We start from the raw sequence: 19830 nt of genomic DNA on the forward strand, positions 1-19830 counted from the left end.
TCCCTCACAGCAATTGGCAATAAGCGTGCACATATGACACACTAGCAAAAACTGCTAAAAACAACAGTATTTTTTCACGGTAAATTAGCATTTTCGTGTGAGATTCAGTGAATTTCTCGTGAAACTAAAGCCCACTTACTAATGTAAACACCGATTTCATATTGGAATGTTAATGAACATCTTTAAGTGCTTCCTCTAAAGCCACAGTACAAGTCCCATGGGGATACGGAAGTAATCATGGATCAAATATATCAGCAGCTAAGCTGATCGTATAGTTTTAGGGCAGGCAGCAGTGGAGTGGAGTAGTGGCTCAGTCACTGGACTTGTAATTGACAGTTTGTGGGCCCAAGACCTGGGTGCGGCATTGCTGATGTATCCTTCAGTAAGGTATATCACTCAGATTGCTATATATTACTATACCCAACTGTATAAGTAAGTGTAAATCACTTAAGATAAAAGTGTAAAACCATCAGCCAAAATAATAGTTTCTTATCAAACTGATGCAGCTGGTAACCCACTATTTTTCTGTCTTCACTAAGACTACGTCCAGACTAATACTATTACTCTCTATACTACTGACTTAAATGCATATCATACACAAATGCATGAAGTCTCAGTTTTATGCTTTTTTCTAAAAATATGAAATTATTAGTAAATGTTACTCAGACAGCCCAAAATGATTCCAGGCACTCTCTTATTTTCTGCCTAGAGGAGGCATACATAGCTGAAATGATTTTCAGCTTTACTTGCAGCTTTTAAAATATATATGCAAAGAATTGCTATATAGCCTTAACAGCCATATCAATTATGGCTGAAATCAGTGCGGTCAACAAACTATTAAAAAAACATAAGCACAGTTTATCATCAAAACAGATTTCATGAGCAATAATATACCCAAATAAGACAATGAATGTCGGAATGTTTATTGAGGAGCCAGGAATAAGAAGCTTTGTCTTATGCCACCTGGCTATACAGTAGGAGAAGGGCGTCAGGACCCCCATACAGAGAGAGAAGTTAACCAAGGAAATACAGCAAATATAGAGATGTGGTGGAGGGGGAAAGCATATTTTAAGCTTTTTAGGAAGCAATGACTTGGAGACTTATGAGTTCAAATATGAGGAGAGAGACACCTTAGTTATTGCCCTCTGAACTTTTGTTTCATTTATTCACTTTTTTTTTAAACCTGATATCATGTGGCTTTGGAATATTCTCATTTGGAATATTCCCTTATTTGCAAGACATTCAGGGAGGCATAGATGTTTCTAGGAAAATGAGAAGCTTTTCATGTAAAACACTAAAGTTCTTGAGTAATGAAACATACACACAGAATCCACGCCTTTCAAACAGTTTCTATTGCTTCCTATTCAGATTAATGCAAGTATTCATTTATTTTTACTGTGTATACAGATGCATTTTATTGGGTTACACAAATAATCTATACTGTAAGCAGTAAAAAGTTGATTTTTCCTCATATAATATCTCGTTAATATTAACATTCACTTGATGAATTTTCAACTAATAATCATATCAATACACATGCCATTTGATCCTCTCTAACAAATATTTCACGTAAGCAACAGTCATTAAGATTGATTATTAAAACTATCTGAAACTTAGAGAAGACATGAAAAAATGACCTCCCAAACAGACTGCACCTCAATTTTTTTTCTTATTGCAGTAGCTAAACTTTTGCCTTTGGGTTACAAATGTTGCCTTGATAGTGCAGACTATGGCTCCTGGCACTGTATCATAATCTTAGTCTTTTGTAACCCTCTGGCAATAGTTCACAGCAGTTACTCCCAAAAGCAACTCCTGTTTGTGTACAGTCTAAAACAGCAACTGAATCCTCACATCCCAAATGAGAAATAAAATGAACTGTTAAGAAGGAAAAGAGAAACACAGTACTATGTCCTCTGAACCGCAATACAGGTACATTCAGTTATATTTACAGTCTGACGCAGATGTCATCTTGTTTTTTTATACATGAATATACCGTTTGAGTCAGATACAGGAATGAGCGTGCACAAAAGGGCCACTGGCCGAATATGCCCACCACGAAGCCTGCAGGAGAAGAATTCTGGGATTGTACAGTGTCTTAAAGTGTTAAAATGGGCATCATGAATGGAGAAACCTAAAGGATCTAAAGATGCATTTAGAAAACGTTATGCTCTGAGCTTCCTTCCAATTGGATCAGGATACAAAGAGATCTAAACCTTTGTTTCAACATAACTGTTTCAGTGCATCAGTTCTTATATCATACCCTAAAAATACTATGCTGTCACAGGACAAAACATATTTTAAACAAGCTCTCTGACTAAATAGTAAAGACAAATAACTGCCTGAAAAAACACTGTAATCGACAGATTCAATAAAAAAATGACAGCTTACATTTCCAAGATAGCCGATTTCCTGTATTATATGTGCTGTATTAGGACAGCTTAAAAGTACACTAAAGTCAGAATTTTGGATTCGCAAAAGAAACATCCCATATAGACTAGCTAACAGCAAGGGATTTAGAAAGTGAAGGAGGAAAAGCAGAGGTTCGTCCACACCCCTCCCCACTCCAAACTCCAAATGAATTTATCTGAAATTACATTTACAGTCGCTGAAACCAACAGCTGATGAGTTCAGAAGCTTCTTATTTGGGCATCTTAAAGCAGTTGTTGGTAAGTCTTCAGAACCAGCGTAAAGCTATAGTATGGTGCAATTAGGGTCATGAAGGAGGAGCCCGGCTCTTGTCAGTATTCATTTCTAAAGAAGGCAGCAGTCTCTGCTTTTTCATTGGCATCTCTGTTTCTTTCCTCCCCCCCCCCGCTGCTGCCTGACCTTGACACAACCACCACGTAGTGCCCCCGTCTCTCACTGGAGGCAATACTGTTACAGCCATGTGAACAAATAAGTGTAACGCACAGGCAAAGACGGTCCTTGTACCTTAGGTAGTCCCGTCGGCAGAGGATCAGGTTGGCTTTTGTGTAGAGTGTGGAGCCCACCTCGCCAAGACGGCAGTCACAGCAGGCACACTTCAGGCAGTCCTCATGCCAGTACTTGTCCAAGGCCTTTAGAAGATATCGGTCTTTGATTTTTCGGTTGCAGCCAGCACAACCTTTTGGCTTGGTGTCTGGCTGGACTGAGAGCATTTGTATACCTGCGGTATAGAGACAAACGAATAACAGCATACGGTTATTCTTATTTTCTGTACAAATTCTTTTCTCTTACAGTACAGTGTCAGGAGGCTACCGATTCATTCAGTGCCGTGTAAAGAGCCTATGCATCAGTCTGATTTCAGGATGCAAGAAGTCCAAAGTGGTCTTCAGGCATAAACCGAATATCAAGGTGTAAAGCAATACACAGAAAAAGTAAAAAAGGAAGTATGTCTTAAAAAGATTAAGACCACACATGTAGAAACACTAAAGATCAAATTCTTAAATGTGTAAATGCTTCATACTGTGGTTCATGATGTTTGCCTGACTTCTGTTTAATAAAGTTACACTACCGTATATCGTGCTGAACCATAACTCTGAGACTTATTTCTGTTTAAATTTCTGACGGAGAATAATATACAAATAAGATCTACTTAAAAAAAGGCATGTTCATCCAGTTCCAGATTTTCTTATATTAAAACATTTCTACCCATGCCTTGTTTGCTCGGGTGCAAAATTTGAGGTACAACCAGGAGAGAACATTTCACAGTGCGAGAAAGTCTCCCTCCTACAGTATGTCTTCTTAGGCTGTGGGCAGAAAACCCCCAACCCCAATAGAAATCTTACAGCACAATAGTGCAACACCAGTAAAGATCTGGGTCAGTAATGCCTCTATAAGTACAACATCTCTGCTTTGGTTAATTCCAGTGTTATTAAGTATTTTGATTTCCTGATGTGGTCTTTTGTTCTTTTCTTGATGCTTACATACACTATGTTTCAAAATGTTGTGATTATACTTTGGTATTCTTTAATATACAAGGCGGTATGCACATCTAACATGTATATAAACTTTATATTTTATAATAAAAAAAACAGAAAAGACCACATCTGCTAACCCTAACATGCACCAAACTGAATTTTTTGAACAAGGTGAAAACCAGCTACTTTATCAAACAAGAGCCTTCTACCAAAAATATACAAATAATAATAAGTTAAAAATACTCATTTTAGAAACAGTACAGGTAATAGTATAAGTATTAAACATAATCCTTTCCACTTAGAACATATTTAAGAAAATAAAATATATTTAAACACCTAACATTACAGATCCCGACTGCATTTCTAAAATGTGATTTGTTTACTCATGATTTTGAAATTTACACAAGCACAAAGCTCAGACTGTCCAATGTTATTATTTTTTTAATATATACCTTCTAATTCTAATTTTATGTCTGTTTAGATAAATCAACACCATTCACCTAGGTTATATTCTGCTTAACCACTGACAGTAACCTATATAGAAGGCTACAAAATAAAGAAATGTAGATTAAAATACAAATTAAGTGAAAATTAATAACACTGTACTTATATAAAAATACTAAACCTGACCTAATGCTCTTACATCATGCATAACCGACATTATAGACATTTAAAAAATTAATCAGGAAAACACAGTATTGTATGTAATACATGATAAATATGGTATACTTGAAGGTATTTTCATTTTTAAAATACAAATGTATTATCTAATTTATATAAAAACTCTCATTGCCATGAACCAAGATTAAAAACCATTACATTTAAAAAACACAGCTTATACAGTATTGACTACATTGTTTAACATGATTAAATTTCTACATATTGTTTTATCCATTACAGCCGATGATGATCAAAAGGATAAAGATATAATGGCAGATCATTTACGTTTTCACATGAAATATCTACAAATAATAATTTGTCTTAAATAGCTGATGAAAGCTATTCCACTTTGTGGAATGTATGTTTTTTTAAATTCAGAACCACTGGTCAAAAGGAAATGTCCACCTTTGGGACCAGCATTGTTATTGTGTTTTAGAAACCTGTCTTATCTATTTTCCATCCAATTCAGGCTTGCGTAGGAGCGGGAGTTTATTACTCTAAGCAAAGGCCACAAGGCGCGATACAAACTGGATGGGACACCTGTCCATCGAAGGGCAGACATCCAGTACAGTAGACAAAAACACTCCCAAACACATTCGCACCAGGGCCCCCGTTTTCCTGGAGGCCAATTAACCTACCAATATGTCTTTGGACTGTGGGAGGAAACTGGAGCACCAGGAGGAAACCTAAGCAAACACAGGGAGAACATACAAACTCCACACAGACAGCACCCCAGATCCGGAATTGAACCCAGGGCCACAGCACTGCGAGCCAACAATGCTAATCACTACACCACAGTGCTGCCCCTGTTTTAGAAACATAAGTATCAATAAATACAAGTTCCTTTTTAAAGCAAAATACTTTAATGGTGTAGAACTAGAAGACTGTGTATAAAACGTTTAGTAAAAACTTTTAAACAACACTGGGCCATTCATCAGAAACTAGTCTATAAATGTTAAGTGATTTGAATAAAAATCCCCTTTCTGACATCAGCAAAAGGACATAATTCTATAGAGCTGTAACATGTACAGTATGAATAGCAGTAAAAATATAAATTTACAGGCTTTTGCAAGCAACAGACTATCCACCATGTTGTAATTCACTACATTCCATACAAAGGCATGAGTTACATTTGGGAAAAAATGTACAAAAATACATACATTTCAATGATGTACCAATTTGGAGCATTATACTGTTTTCTATGAGAAAGCTCAAAATTGTAAAATAGTTGTAAAAGCACCACTGCTTTTAGCTCCTGACTACCTGCAGTTCATTATAAAACTGTCCTTATTTTAATAGGAGTGAGTACACTGCAAAAAAAGTATTTGAAGTGACTTTTGTGTGCATTCATGTTGTGCACTTTTACAAGCACATAATATCTTATGAACATATCACTGCTTTCCATCAGCTGCAGACTCATGGAGTGTCTTATTCCAAAATACTATCAGTTGGCTTTCTCAAAGTGGATTCATACAAGCATCAAAGACAAATTTAATACACCTTAATTCCTAATTTTCATTCAGTTTGATTTGTTCGGGCACGCTTCAACCAATGAAAACCATTTCACCTTAAATTTATGCAGCAGCTACATTTCTAAGTGAAATATAATTACAGGCTACTTTCATTATTAAAAGCCCTATTTGTAAAATGAAAATTTCCTTCAGTCTACGTTTACTCAATGCATGCGCTGCAGTTAACTGCAGATGAAGTTCAATGAAACAAAAAAAGTTAAAAGCTACTGTAGAATTTAAAGGTGAATCTTAGTCATAATGCCAGCGTGGTCGTTTCTTTAAGGTTAGTTGATATTTAAATTAAATCTTTAAGTAAACAAAATCACTTTGTTACATCCTGAAAATGATTGCCTACTGCATGTAACAATTACAACAACATTTTATTTTTATACATACATGAAACCTTTAGAAACATTTTGAAAAAAGCATTATACTGTATATTGCAGAAAATAAAGGATAGTCAGTGTCTATCATTTTTGCAGTATAGTTGCACTGTATGAGGTAAAGCGGGAAAATGGTTAAAGCACAACTAAAACGGATGAAACCTCTGCAAATCACATAAAATCTGTGCTATACTGTACGTTAGTTAGAAAGAGTGTAAGAAATTTGCCAAGACAGGAAATTATTTTATACAAATTGGCTTTTTTAGATATATGTGGCTGCCTAAGGATGGAAAGAAAAGAATAGTAATATGATTCATTTAGATTTAGCAAATATGGCAATTAATATTGTAGTGAACCAATGTACAGTATTTGCAAAACTTCTGAAATCATTTGAAAAGAATGCCCCATGATCCAAGCAGTTCAGTGAACATTCGCAGATCACTGCAATAACATTTTTACTCTCAAATGGTACTAATCTGGTTTGGGGGAAAATAAAAACATACATAAAGCAACTTAGCCTCAGTCTTTGAAAATAAAGTTGCTTCAAACTTTCTTTTAGTCATTGAAATATAATATTATCTGAAAAGACAAAAAAATGTTAAAATTAATCATGGCACACCTTGAACAGATGTGATGAAAATAAGCAACTTCACATACAGTATGTGTGATGAAAACAGGTTGCATATAAGTCCAAGGAACTGTTTGCATTACAGGGCATTCTAGCTCTATCTCTAGTGTGAGAAAACAAATGAATAATCAGCAAATTAAAATGTGAATATCCTCTTACTATATTGGTACTTGAACTTTGCTATATGGGTAATTCAAATAATCAAACTGTTTTAGAAAAAGTGTAGAACTCACTATTCTATGCATCTGAAGTTTAAAACAATTACACATCTGCTGTGAAGATAGATTCTAAATCCTATTCTGTAACTTTTATCTTCATTAACTGCATAAAAATGCAAAAACAAAATCAACATCACTATTGATTTTCTTACCTTTATACTAGTGATATCTAGTCTTCTTTTTCCTACATCATTGATTATTACAATCAAAGCTGTCTTTCGCAACTAAAAATCCTCAATTTTACCTTCCACTGGGAGAAGGCTGAAAAGATTCCGCAGTCACCATCATGTGTATCCACTAACCCAAGAGTGATATGAAAGAGCTATATTGAGGTAACAATGTGGACTCCTGGACAGAGTAATTAGTATGCTCCAGCCATGCTAAGGGGGTATACAACTCCTACACACCATCATTTGTGTTTTGTCTTCTTTTGAATCTGAAGATACATTTTAGTGAGCCGTAGCTCAGTAATGTTAAATGAATTTTTGCAGGACTTCCTAACATAAACAATACCAACTCTGCAGGCACTCATACTGTATATAGGCACCTGCACTGTAAATGTTTGATTGCAAAAGGATTGGGGACACTGACTGAAGTAAAAACTTGTTTACTTAGAATTTGACAGAGAAAAAAAAACACTTGTGCACAAACAAACCTCCAGATAAATTTAAAATAGGTGACTTCGAAAACGTTATTTTTCTCTGTAGCTCTTTGGACTTATTATCCTAGATTGTTTTTCATATATGGTAACCCTGATTATGAAATTACGACAGTGATAAAGCAGAAAACATCTCGAAAGATATACTGAAAACTGTTAAAGATCAAAGCACAGCAAATTCAGTTTTAGTTGGTAATGTGCTCATTTGCAACAGTATTCACAATTCTGCAAATGCCCTGCAAAATTCTTACATTCCATTGTGGCCATTTTCAACTCCAGGGGGTATGGGGCTATTAACTAGTCTGTAGCACAACAGCTACATTTTAGAGGACTGTCTATGAAATGGCAATCAAGAACCTTAATATAACATTATAGTTAAGTAACAGGAAAACAAAACTAAGAAAAACTGTAAAAAGATTACATTAGATTCAGGTCTGTGTTCTACAGTGTGTTAAGATTAAAATCAAATAACAAAAAATAGCAATACTGGTGTAAACATGCACTACGCACCAAACTGACATTTAGTAGTTTAAAAGTGTCCCAATCCCAAATCCCAAATTAATCATGAGTGCCCAATATTTAAGGAGAGGTGCAAGAATTCAGAATCCAGTGCATCCTGTTTGAAGAATCATGTACACTTAAAACAGCATGTCTCCGGATCTGGTTTATAAACTAAAGAAAAAAAGGGAATTACTGTATGAACACATTTTTAGTTCCACCACCATGAACATGTGTTAAGAACCAATAAAGTTTCATGTAATACTGTGTCTAACTTAATCATTATGAAAGTTATTGGACATTTGGAACTGAATACATCCAAACACTGAAAGATCCGTCCCAAAATAGCAAATAAGAGAATTATACACTGTACATCAGTACTACTAAAATTTAATTTTAATATCACAGAGCAGCATTTGTGTATCATACACAATTAGCAGAATGTAACATTTAGTTATTGTTTATTTTACAGTATTGCTGCCACAACAACACAATTTTGTAGTGTGATACTAATTTGGTGTTGCACAAACACAACTCTGTTTCTTTAACATGAAAATGAATGTGATTGAGTAAAGTGCGATATTGACAGAAACTGCTAAACCATAGGCTTAACTGCAAATGTACACAACACCAGCAATACAGGCCTTTACTGACCTATAACTGAATCCATTATTCATTTTATACTCGATTACCTCCCATTGTGCCCTTTAAATTACAGATTGCTTCTTTGCTTGCTTATTTGATTAATTTCCTGACTGTTGGACTTCATGTGGAACACATGTGGTGTCTGTATTATATTTGTTTTTACATCATCAAGAACTATAACTTATTATAAATTATTGAGTTAGTATTATGAAAACTGAAAAAGGAAGGATTGCATTCTTAAATTGATGGGTCTTTTAACATGCAGTTTGAGACAGAATTACAGTATCAGCTATGCCTTGAAAACAGCATATGGTCAAAGACGGAAAAAGGCTATGTTTAATCTTAAAATAGTCAACTAACATGACCACAGTGAAAACTCTGGTTCTACTGTCTGTAATGGGATAACAGGCTATTACTGCATGTGGATTTGTTTTAAATATCTCAGTTCTGTAAAATAATGAATCACTCATAACATAAAAAGGGGGAAATCTACAACATTAGTCAGTTTCCTCTTGTTTGTTAATTATTTTAAGAGAAAGTGGTATAAATGAGGAAAAGGGAATATATGACAGGGAACAGTTAACTGTTCAGGCCGGTGAAGGATAAGCACTGCATAAAAAACTGAAACATGTATCTTACCAGGCACAAGGGGCTTATGCTTCACTGTGGAGAGTTCTCATTTGAATATTGTGGATTGTGTTTTATTTTTATCTCTTTGATTAACACATTATTAAAACACACTAGCCAACGTTGTCTGCAACGCTTTTCAAACGGCATGTGTTTAATACTTTCTTACTATGGACATTACAAGGAATGTATGGAAAATCATACAGTATATACTGTACCACACATTTATTTCCCAAGTAACCACTAACGGAAAATATGTAACCGACCTAAACAGCGAACTTCACTGACCTATGCTGGAATCCATTATTCGCTTTACGCTCAACACAAGACATAAATATCAACGGTCACAAAGATTTTGACTTTTTAACAGCAATATACAGTTCTAACGCATGGAAAGTTGTATGTGTGTGTTAACAGTCTTGGGCTGCATTAATAAATGATAAACTGAATGTTAAAAAATGAATATTTGTATTAATATCCTGCTTAGCAGAAAAACATTTTTACAGAAGCTGCAATCTTTGTGAAAAAATAGAACAGTCCAGAATCATGTTTAAAGACAGTACAACCTTTCCGAGAGGTTATTTCAAAGTCCTGAAAACTCGTTTTAACAACCTTGGAACAATGCATTTTTTAACGTGGCCGTAATTCAGTATTTGATAGGAATCTTATATAGACCCTTTATTTAATAGAAAAAAGCAGCTAGGGCATAGATAAAATAGCTTGAAGGGTCATTCTGTTTGCAGTAATGAGCAGACACCCATTTTATTTCATTTCATTTAAACTGGTGAGCTTTTAATTGGCTGGATTGTATTGTAAGAAACACGTACGGTTGATTGCTTCCATTATGCATCCTTGTTCTGTGGCACTCATCCGCGCAGTCTCAGCTTCACTGGTTAACACAACAAAGTAACCGCAACTCATTAACAAACGAAAAGTAGTAAGAGTTTCAACTCTTCTCAGCCTGCAATCAGATTTAGACGCGTTGGGACAGCTTGTATAATGCGCTGAACCACTGCCTTAAAAATCAGAAGCTTTCTTTTTCTAAATTTCGTTCATTATTAAATTAAGAAAACAGGCTGCCAGGAGTCTAGTGATCCAGATGAAAGGAATTTCGCCACTTCGATTTTCCAATTGCCAAGCAACAGTGAACAAAAGATTTAGGAAAATAAAGCTGGATTGGGCCTAAAAGATTTTTTTTTCCTTTCCTTGTGCGTTCGCCCAGAGCAACCCCGCAGGTTCTCTGTGAACTCCCTTGCCTGTTTTCCGATGTTACTCAAACTCCCTCAGGGTACCTCATACAAATAGATGTCCGAACCCTTATAAATTGAGCTCATACCATTTTACGGAATATATATATATAAACTACGTGACGACTGCATGCCATGGAGCTGAGACCCAATTTGATTCTCCTTTTCTCCCCTTTGCAGCTGCAAGACTCGGCGATACTGACATTTTTCCACTCTTATCAGTTTAATTACAGTTGCCATGGTAGCAAAGTGCTAGTGCTTGGCAAAGGCCAATAAGAGATTTGCAACAGCGAACCCAATTTTCGATGCAGCTTGCATGCACAACAAAACAAGACCAAAAAAATCACTTTCTGAGTTAATGTGCTTAGTCTTTGGTGCTAAACGTCCTCTTTATCTACAGCATTCAGCGGGAACATTTTGAAGCTATCCATTAAACCTGCCAGAATAATTGGCACCAGCCAACGTTCTTGAAAGCAATTAAAGCCTCCGAGAACAATATTGAAGATAAACGGAAAAAACACCCCTCATCCCAAAGCTATGGAATACTTCAGATCACGGGTCTGCTCACACCATCGATTCCTACACAACACACGTTCCTAAAATAAAACAAGACAAGGTGAACACTCAGAAAGCTAAAGAAAAAGAATAAGTCACAGCACAGCGAAAAATCCTTACCGAAACTTTTCTCCCTTTTCTGCATTTGACTTCAGCACCCCAACCACCATGCAACTCGAGAGACAAAAAAAAACGCTTCGTTTCTTTGGATGAACTGAGCAGCTGTATGCTTGCACGCTGAGGGTGGCTTGCTTTTGTTCAAAGTGAGACCCTCGCTCCAGACAAAAAAATAAAATAAACAGGAAAATAAGGAAAGACCTGCTATCCACTATCGCCTACTAAACGTAGCCAACGTTTGTCACATCAGTACTCGATTATGAAAAGGAAGTCTTGCAGCCGCTGCTATACGAGTGGTAGTGAGCAAATGACAGCGGATGACAAAAGCACATGCTTACCCCTTTAACGGCGCCGTAATCTTATAATCCCCTCATGCTTTACTTGCGAATGTTAGCCAGTTTCAGTGCCTTGTATAATGAATTTAATCAAATACCACGGAATGGCTTCAATCAACAGCCTTAGCACATAATATCAACAAAACACATTGTAGTTTTAAACCGACGTTTCCTTGTCTGTTGCAGATGGAAAGTTAACGCCTGATGCACACCGGCGAAAGTATCTTTAGCGCCGTTAACCCAACTGGACACAGACAAGTGCACTGCGTAGAACTGAGATATGCGATATATTTTTTTGTTTAGCGCAGTTTTAAAGCCTAAAACAATTATACCTTAAACAAAACGTCTTTTTCATCCTGCAAATCTCTTTCCCTTTACCCGGGTATTTACTTGGAACATATCCTAAATATCAGTGTGTACGTGAACTGTCTCTCATTCATATCCACTTCAGTATACCCTATCCACAGTGGGTAACGCGAATTGTAAACATCGTGTAAATTAAAACACGGAGATAAAAGCCGTAACGAATTGCATAAAGAACATCATCAACAATTGTCCTCGTTAAATGATGCTGCTGACAGTAACGGTGGGATATGGGGACATTTTATACATTATAAAACACGTTATTTGCCCGTAAATACAAACAAGCTATTATTCTTAAAACATGATTTTAAGTGGCATGAGTCATATCTAAAATGTTCGTTTTCAAAGCGTTTTCCGAGAGGGTTTGAAACCAATGTTTAAACTGTTTAAAAACTTTCGATTGTTAGTTAACAGCTCCTTACTGTTCTTTACCTCTTACCTTATTCTTGAATTATTCTACACACAGAGCAAAGTTTCAGCATATTCTAGTTTCCATCTATAATCGTGATGCTTTCATCTACTTCACGGCATTTACACTGTGTTTCTGCTTAGAAAAGGCACTTCAAATGAGTAACGCAAACCCTGGTAAATGCGTGGTTGCAAATCCAACAAGTGTTCCTTTCTATAAAGAAAATAATCTATTTATACACAAAACTTCACTAAATCCACAAATAAGGTTTTAAAATGCACAGCGCTAACACAACATCATTGGTGAAGGCACGCGTTTAAAGTGTTTTTGTTAAAAAAGTGAATGGGTGCCTTTTTTCCACCTTAACCCAATGAATTAAGTTAAATATCATTTCTGTATTAAGCATGCACAACTTAAAGATTCCACAGGCACCCCATATTTAAAAAAGAGGGTCTCAAAATGTTCTAACATACTTGTACTGAACTACGGTACACGTCAATCCATTTTGTGCAGCTGCACTTTACTCACCTTCTTCGCCAAGTAATGCAAAAGGACTCAGTTAAAAACAGGCACAGTAGCGCAGTTTCAACCTTTCTCCCTTCAGAGCTAAAGTTCATAAAGCAAGCATTGCCCGAGACGTATCTGAGATCTTTAAGTTTAAAATAATGAGGTCCGCATGGATCCGCAAGCAGTTAATTGCAGTGTTAGGCAACAGAGCTACAGGTGTTCTCTTTACATCCGCCGCTGAGCTCCCGTGTAGTATACTGAGGGGCTCAGAACAACTTACCCATCAGTGACTGAGGGATGGAGCACAGAGAACCCTAGCTTTATCACCTACGAGTCCAATCCCTCACCAGCGAGACATAACACAGCAAGAAAAGGTCATTCAGTTATTGCTGCAAGACCGAGGAACCAGAGCGCGCACACACAGCCACACACGTGCCAACACGTATCAAATACACTAAGCCAGCGATGTACAGTTCTCTGCTAGCACCGCAGTGAAGCAGCAATTTCCCACGTCGTGGAGACATTACCGTGTGCTTACAGATAATCCGAAAACAAGACAGAACGCTTAGAAAGGAAGCAATAGTGGAGAAGAAGACATACTGCTGCGCAAAACAGGTAAAACAATAGCAAGTTATACGGAGCAAAGCGCCTTTCTAGGGATGCAGTTTTCAGAGGGAGCATCTTTACAAGGAACTGACGCCGATAGTTTCCCCTACCACATGGCCTTCTCTGTTGGAGCATTGAGTTATTATGAGTAAGTTAAATAAGAAAAACTTTTTTTCCCCTCTTAATTACATTTATTAAAAAAAATGGGATTGTAACCATAGAGGGCAATAAAGATACGCATTAGCTCCGAACATTAGCATTGCATGTTTGTATGTCATTAAATATTTTTTATTTTTTTAATCACGCTGCAATTTTCCTATTAGCGACCTCTATGTTCAGTCCTACATTCTGTATATACTGTACAAAATCATTTAAAAAATAGTTTGGGAGGACAATTAAAGCCTTTTTACGTAAATGCCATCCATTAAATTCACATACCAATATCTCCATTACCTGTAAAACGTTTGAAGGACTATCTTAATTTCCCCTTCTCGAAACACTCAATAAAACACGGGCGGAACATACAGACTCCATACAGAAGGGGCCTAGTCTGGAAGGAAGCCCAGGTCCCTGAAGTAGCGAGAGAGGAACTGCGAAAACCGGGAAGCCATCGTGTCGCTTTGGTTTAGGTATGCAGTTAACAAATAACCTCCTACTTGTAAAACTTGGACGCATGCAAACTCTAAATCTACACAGAACTATAAAGTCCACAGAGGGACCTGTGTTATTCGCGACATATCTTTTTATTTTGTTAGGCAGTTGTTTTTTATGCAAAGCTGGGGTTAGGGCTTTGACATTTGGCAATTAAAATCGGAATTGTAGAAATCATTTTAAATGGTCAAAAAATACCTTAAGTAGAACGCTGAATAAAGCTAGTTTATAGAAAAAAAAACTATGAATATATATTTACCATGATGGAGGGATGACTCAGTTAATGAATCAGTTATGTGCAGTGTTCTGTGAATTCTTAAGTACTTTTGAAGGTTTTCACGTGAAAGATCAGTGAAGAAGACACTGATTTTTAGCTTTGTGCATGTAATTTCCACAGATTTCACATCTGACACTGAGTTTCTTTTTCTCTGAAGATCTTACAATCTATCAAGGCAATCTTGATATCAATAGATGAAAACAGAGAAGATACTTGATTACTTCATCCTATTTTGAGTTGTTATTAATGTGCCTCTCAAAAGTACAAGAATACCATAATTTGTCATTAAAGGCTATGACTCAAAACAACACTAATTAGCTGCATTCTTTTAAAATGTTAGATTTATTATTAATACTTTTTTAAGTCTCTCTGAAGATCAGTTATTTTAATTGAGTCTCAATTAATTTATAATTTAGTAAAGAGAAAATATATGAAAATAAAGCAGTACCCTTCAGAGAAACTTTATGCTTACATTTTAGGACTTAGTTAATTGATTTTTGTCACTTTATTTGGTTTGAAATGTAAGCTGTCTTAAATATAACTACAGTGGTTTGTAAGCTTCAGTATAATACAGAATCTTCTTTTGACACATTTTATAAATAAACACCTGGATGTGTAAAATTACATTTTATATTACTTATATTTTCAAGCAGTTCAAAAACTGAAAATGTAAAAGGCATTCATAATTTTCAGTGTCAAAGTACATCTGTCTGTTCAGCTGTCTGACTTTCTTTAAGCATATGAAATCTGTAATAATGGGATACAATGGTACAGTATGACAAGGTTTTAATGTTTTTGTGAGTGGTAGTTGCACAGATTGTATTGAACAGTCCTTAAAGTGTGATGATAACAAGGATTTTTTGGTGTTAGTTTTTTACCATTTTCTTGAGTGACATTTTTATCAGGTTGATTGCTCTTGCTTTTCACAGAGGCATGAACTAATACAATATTTAAAAACAGGTCCTGCTAATTTATCTTCTCTTCAAGAGCACTAGAATAAAAGCTTGTATTTTTATACAGAACAAACAGAAAATAAGTACTAGAACAGTATTTGTAACATTTGAACTAATGTATACAGTATATAGAGATGAATTTGTAAGAGATTTGCGCTAACAATAACAGTTTGCTTTTTAGTGACCTAAAAGAAGATAGTATACAGTACATATTTTTCAAGTGAAAAGGCTTTAAATAAAGTTACTTGGAAATATTACAAATATTTTTTCACAGTATTTTTGTATCTCTTATTCTGGTTAGAAATGTCATTTAATAAATCTGTTCTATGGCCTCACTGATTGCAATTTGCAAGTGTGATCAATATATGAAATTTATATACAAAGATCAATAAACAGAAACAACATGTCTTGTCTGAGCAGATAAAAGTGTGTAGTGCACATTGTACAGAAGACTCATTGCAAACTTTGACACAATTTAATTTTGTGAGAAACACTTTAGAACAGGGTTGTCCAATCCTGGTCCAAAGTATTCGCTATTTCTGCATGTTTTGAAGGTCACTTTAAAGCAGCAGTCCCTGAAGAGCTGGAAGAAACTACTACATTAGTCCAGTTAAGCCAATAATCAGCTGGTTTTGCTCATTTCGATCTGAGTAAGAATGAACCCCCCCCCCACACACACACAGGCCCTCCAGGATCAGGACTGGACATCTCTGCCGTAGAAGAAACCTGCAACTGACATGCAGTACATTGCCTTTTACTTGCAAAATTCAGTTGAACTTTCAGGTTGACTACTATCCGCTAGGCGAGATATTTAGTCCACCCCACCTCTGCTTACCACTCCTCAGGACAACCAATTAAAGCTAAAATGAATCAGAAAAGAACATTCAGATTTTCCATAGATTTCATTTGTAAACAAATATGCCCCTTACATTGGTTTGGATGCTACATGCATTAACGCCGTGCCTTTCGTAGTAATTAATATTTTGAGGTCACAACTCACTAAGACAAATGAATCAGGCGGATTCTTTAAGACTTTATTTTAAGGCACATCAGTTAAGATACAGAATTCAAAGATATCTGTGACACTTTTTAGAAGCACTTGTTCGTTATTGGAAAAGAGGGGAAAAAAAAGGTGAAATCACTCCTCTATATTGTTTTCTCTTCTGTGTGTATTTTTGTCTTTTAATTTGATCTTACTGGTACCTGCTTGTCCAACCACATGCAACTCCCAAACTGAAAAGCAAACTCTGCAGTGTGCAAAGTCAAACGTCAGGGAGCGGGGAAGAAAACAAGCAGCACTCAGGCACTAACCTCCACAGCCAGCGACTCCAGAACCCAAGGCAGGCAGGGAAGGGCAGATTAATGAGACGCTCCTATTGAACAGTTTGACAAAAGTAGCTTTGGCTCCGGCTTTCTTTCTCCGCTCCGAATCGTGTGGCTGATAAAGTTGTTGTTGTTGTTTTTTTTGTTGGCTTTTTATCTTGTTGTTATATCCTCATACTCAGTCGCCGTTTTGCTCTTCCTACTCTACCTCTGCACAACAGCTTCACACACGGCACACTACTACCTCTGTCAGCCAATATGCGGGGAGTTGAGAGAAGGAGGGAGAGAGAGAGACAGCGAGGGTGTATGGATGTGGAGAGGGACAGCAAGTGAGAGAGAGAGAAAGACAGAAATAAAATCAAAACAAATGGTACAGCTAATGAGGACAATTAAATTAATTATGTTCAAGGAGATGAGTTTTTTTTTTCCCTTCCAACTCTATGATCTGCTACCTCTCATTGGCAAGAGACGCTCTGTAATTCATTGCTACTGATTAGTGCATCTATGCAAATCTTTGTTTAAATCATTCTGATAATTAAATGATGGGATTATTCCTATGCCTAGGGTGACATCACTCTGTGCTAATTAGTGCTCTGTTTGGACTTGTGGCATTAGGCATCGTAATGCCAGTACCAGCCAGGAAGGTACTACACTACTTTATGTCTCGTTCTCTCGCCTCTGCTGGTGACAGATTCCTAAATACTCGTTTATGAGTCTTCTGCTCTTCGTCTTGAGTCTGTTTTCTTTTCTGTTTTGTTTGCATGTGTGGGTGTGTATGTGTGTGTTCTTTTTATAGACATAAAGAGGCAATGGATAAATTATATGCCACGCCACATTTGAAAAGAGAATGCGAATGGAATCAATAGTTAACATTCAGCTCCATGCCATTCATTTTCCCCTAAAATGTAATGATAATTAGATGGGTCATAAAATGCTCCTCTTTTCATTATGACTGATGAAATGCATTAAAGCTGACAGGGTATTACCTGACAGTAATTAGGTTTTGTCATGAATTAAATTATTTGAAAGCAGGCTATCTTCCCAATCATGCAATTTACAGAGAGATATTTTAACCATGCAACAGAAACGAAAGTAGAGAAAAAAGCATAAAGATGTAGAGAATAAAGACTACCCCCTTCTCCTCTGCCCTCCTCCCCTTTCATAATCATATGAATTATTCACAGGCAAAAAAATAATAATAAAAAAAGAAAATGTGCAGATGAAGAGGTATGCCACCTAATGTTCTTCACAGATGTGATCATCAGCAGCTGTCTTACAGTAAGATACATGCCCGCGCAAAGTGATCTGGTGAACAAGAGGTGGAATTTAATCATTTTCTGCTGACACGTTTGCGAAAGGACATCATTAACACTCGGGAAAACTCCGCTTGTTATTTCTTTGCCCCCAAAAACACACCAGCTCCAGCCCTCTCCCAGGGAGGAAAAAAAAAAGGAGAAAAGAAATCGCAGCTTAATGCAGTCGCTCGAGCTAAAGGTTGTCTTTAACAAGGCAAGCAGTTTCTTTTTCTGCAGCAAGTAAATTAAGAGTTTAATTACAGACTCTCAGAAAATCTTTCAAAAAGGATTGAAGTAAAGAGCTATTTCCTGGTCTGATTACCCTAGCCTGAGCTCCCTTTCAGCTTCTCATCAGACTTTCCATTTCATAGAAGCGTTTACTTAATCCTCCTTTTTTAACACCCCCCCACGACACCACCATCCCTTCAAATATAGGAATCCTGCAATATCTTCCAATCCAACACCACACAAAAGAAAATAAATAACCTACCTTTTTTTAAAAAAAGGCCTTCTGCAGAAATAGAATTTGAGTTGTTGAAGTGTTGTCTTTTTTTTTTCTCTTCGTTTCTTTTTCCACTACTTTCTTTGGGAGTAAAAAAAAAGGAGCTTGTTTTAGGTAGATTAATTAGAGCAGATAAACATGCCGTCGTTTTCTTCCTCGCTCCCTCTGTTTCACTCAAGAGTGATAATTATTTTTGTTCGTTTTTTTTTAAATGTAAATGGGCATAACCTGACTAAATGCAAATAACAGGCAGGTGGCCCCCGGACAGTCTTTATAAAAAAAAACAGTTTGAAGGCAAAAACAAAAAAGAAAAGAAAGTTGCTTCGGGTTTGAGTTCGTGGTTCAAGTAAGGCTGCGGAGTTGGTACTTTTTTCCCTTTCAACTGCGGCAGCTAGGATAAAAAACACCACCTGTCTCAGCTCGCTCACTCTCCCCCTTTTTTTGCTCAGCCTGCTCTTCACTCTCTTTCCCCTGCAGAACACAGAGAGAGACCTGAGTGGGCCAGTATGTCTCCTCCAGTATTTAAGCACCTCACCAGGTCCCTAGTTAGCAGCTTCCTTCAGCTCATCCAAGAAGCTGACAAGTACTGTTAGAGAAGGCTGTACATGTTGCTCTAATGGACCTCATTAAGTTCTACTTACAGATGTTCTCTTAACATAATTGATCTGCGGTGAGTTGAGAGGACTGCAACTTATTCCCTAGCCCCCAATTATGGTTGGGTAATTAGATCCCCAACCTCCAATTTTTCACATTCACCCTTCTAACATTCCAAAATATCAAAGTATCTCTTTCTCACAAAGCAACCCCCCCCCACCACCTTCCTCCTCCCCCCACCTCCTCCCTTCCTCCTCCTACCCCCTCCCTTTGCTGGACTCCACTCGACTCAGAGTATTGACAGTTAGATCTGCTAACCTTTGTAGTGAAGCCAGATTTAATAGTGCATTCACTCCATTGACAGAGCTC

At 36.7% G+C, this 19830-nt stretch overlaps 1 protein-coding gene across 10 annotated transcripts in view; it reads right to left on the bottom strand.

Annotated features, from left to right (window-relative positions):
• Positions 1 to 19486, bottom strand: part of lmo3 (LIM domain only 3) — an 82646-nt gene extending 63160 nt beyond the window's left edge. Inside the window, exons 1-2 of one of the 10 annotated variants that reach the window (XM_088644663.1) lie at positions 18856 to 19486; positions 2932 to 3145 (exon numbers count right to left, since the gene is read on the bottom strand). In XM_088644663.1, the coding sequence (XP_088500789.1) occupies positions 2932 to 3137 (206 nt within the window). In that variant the 5' untranslated portion in view covers positions 3138 to 3145; positions 18856 to 19486. The other 9 variants (XM_088644662.1, XM_088644666.1, XM_088644660.1 and 6 more) reach the window with 9 other exon arrangements.
• Between the last annotated feature and the right edge of the window lie 344 nt (positions 19487 to 19830).

Source organism: Lepisosteus platostomus, chromosome 9 (genome assembly GCF_059453375.1).
Source record: "Lepisosteus platostomus isolate fLepPlt1 chromosome 9, fLepPlt1.hap1, whole genome shotgun sequence".
Lineage (NCBI taxonomy): Eukaryota > Metazoa > Chordata > Actinopteri > Semionotiformes > Lepisosteidae > Lepisosteus > Lepisosteus platostomus.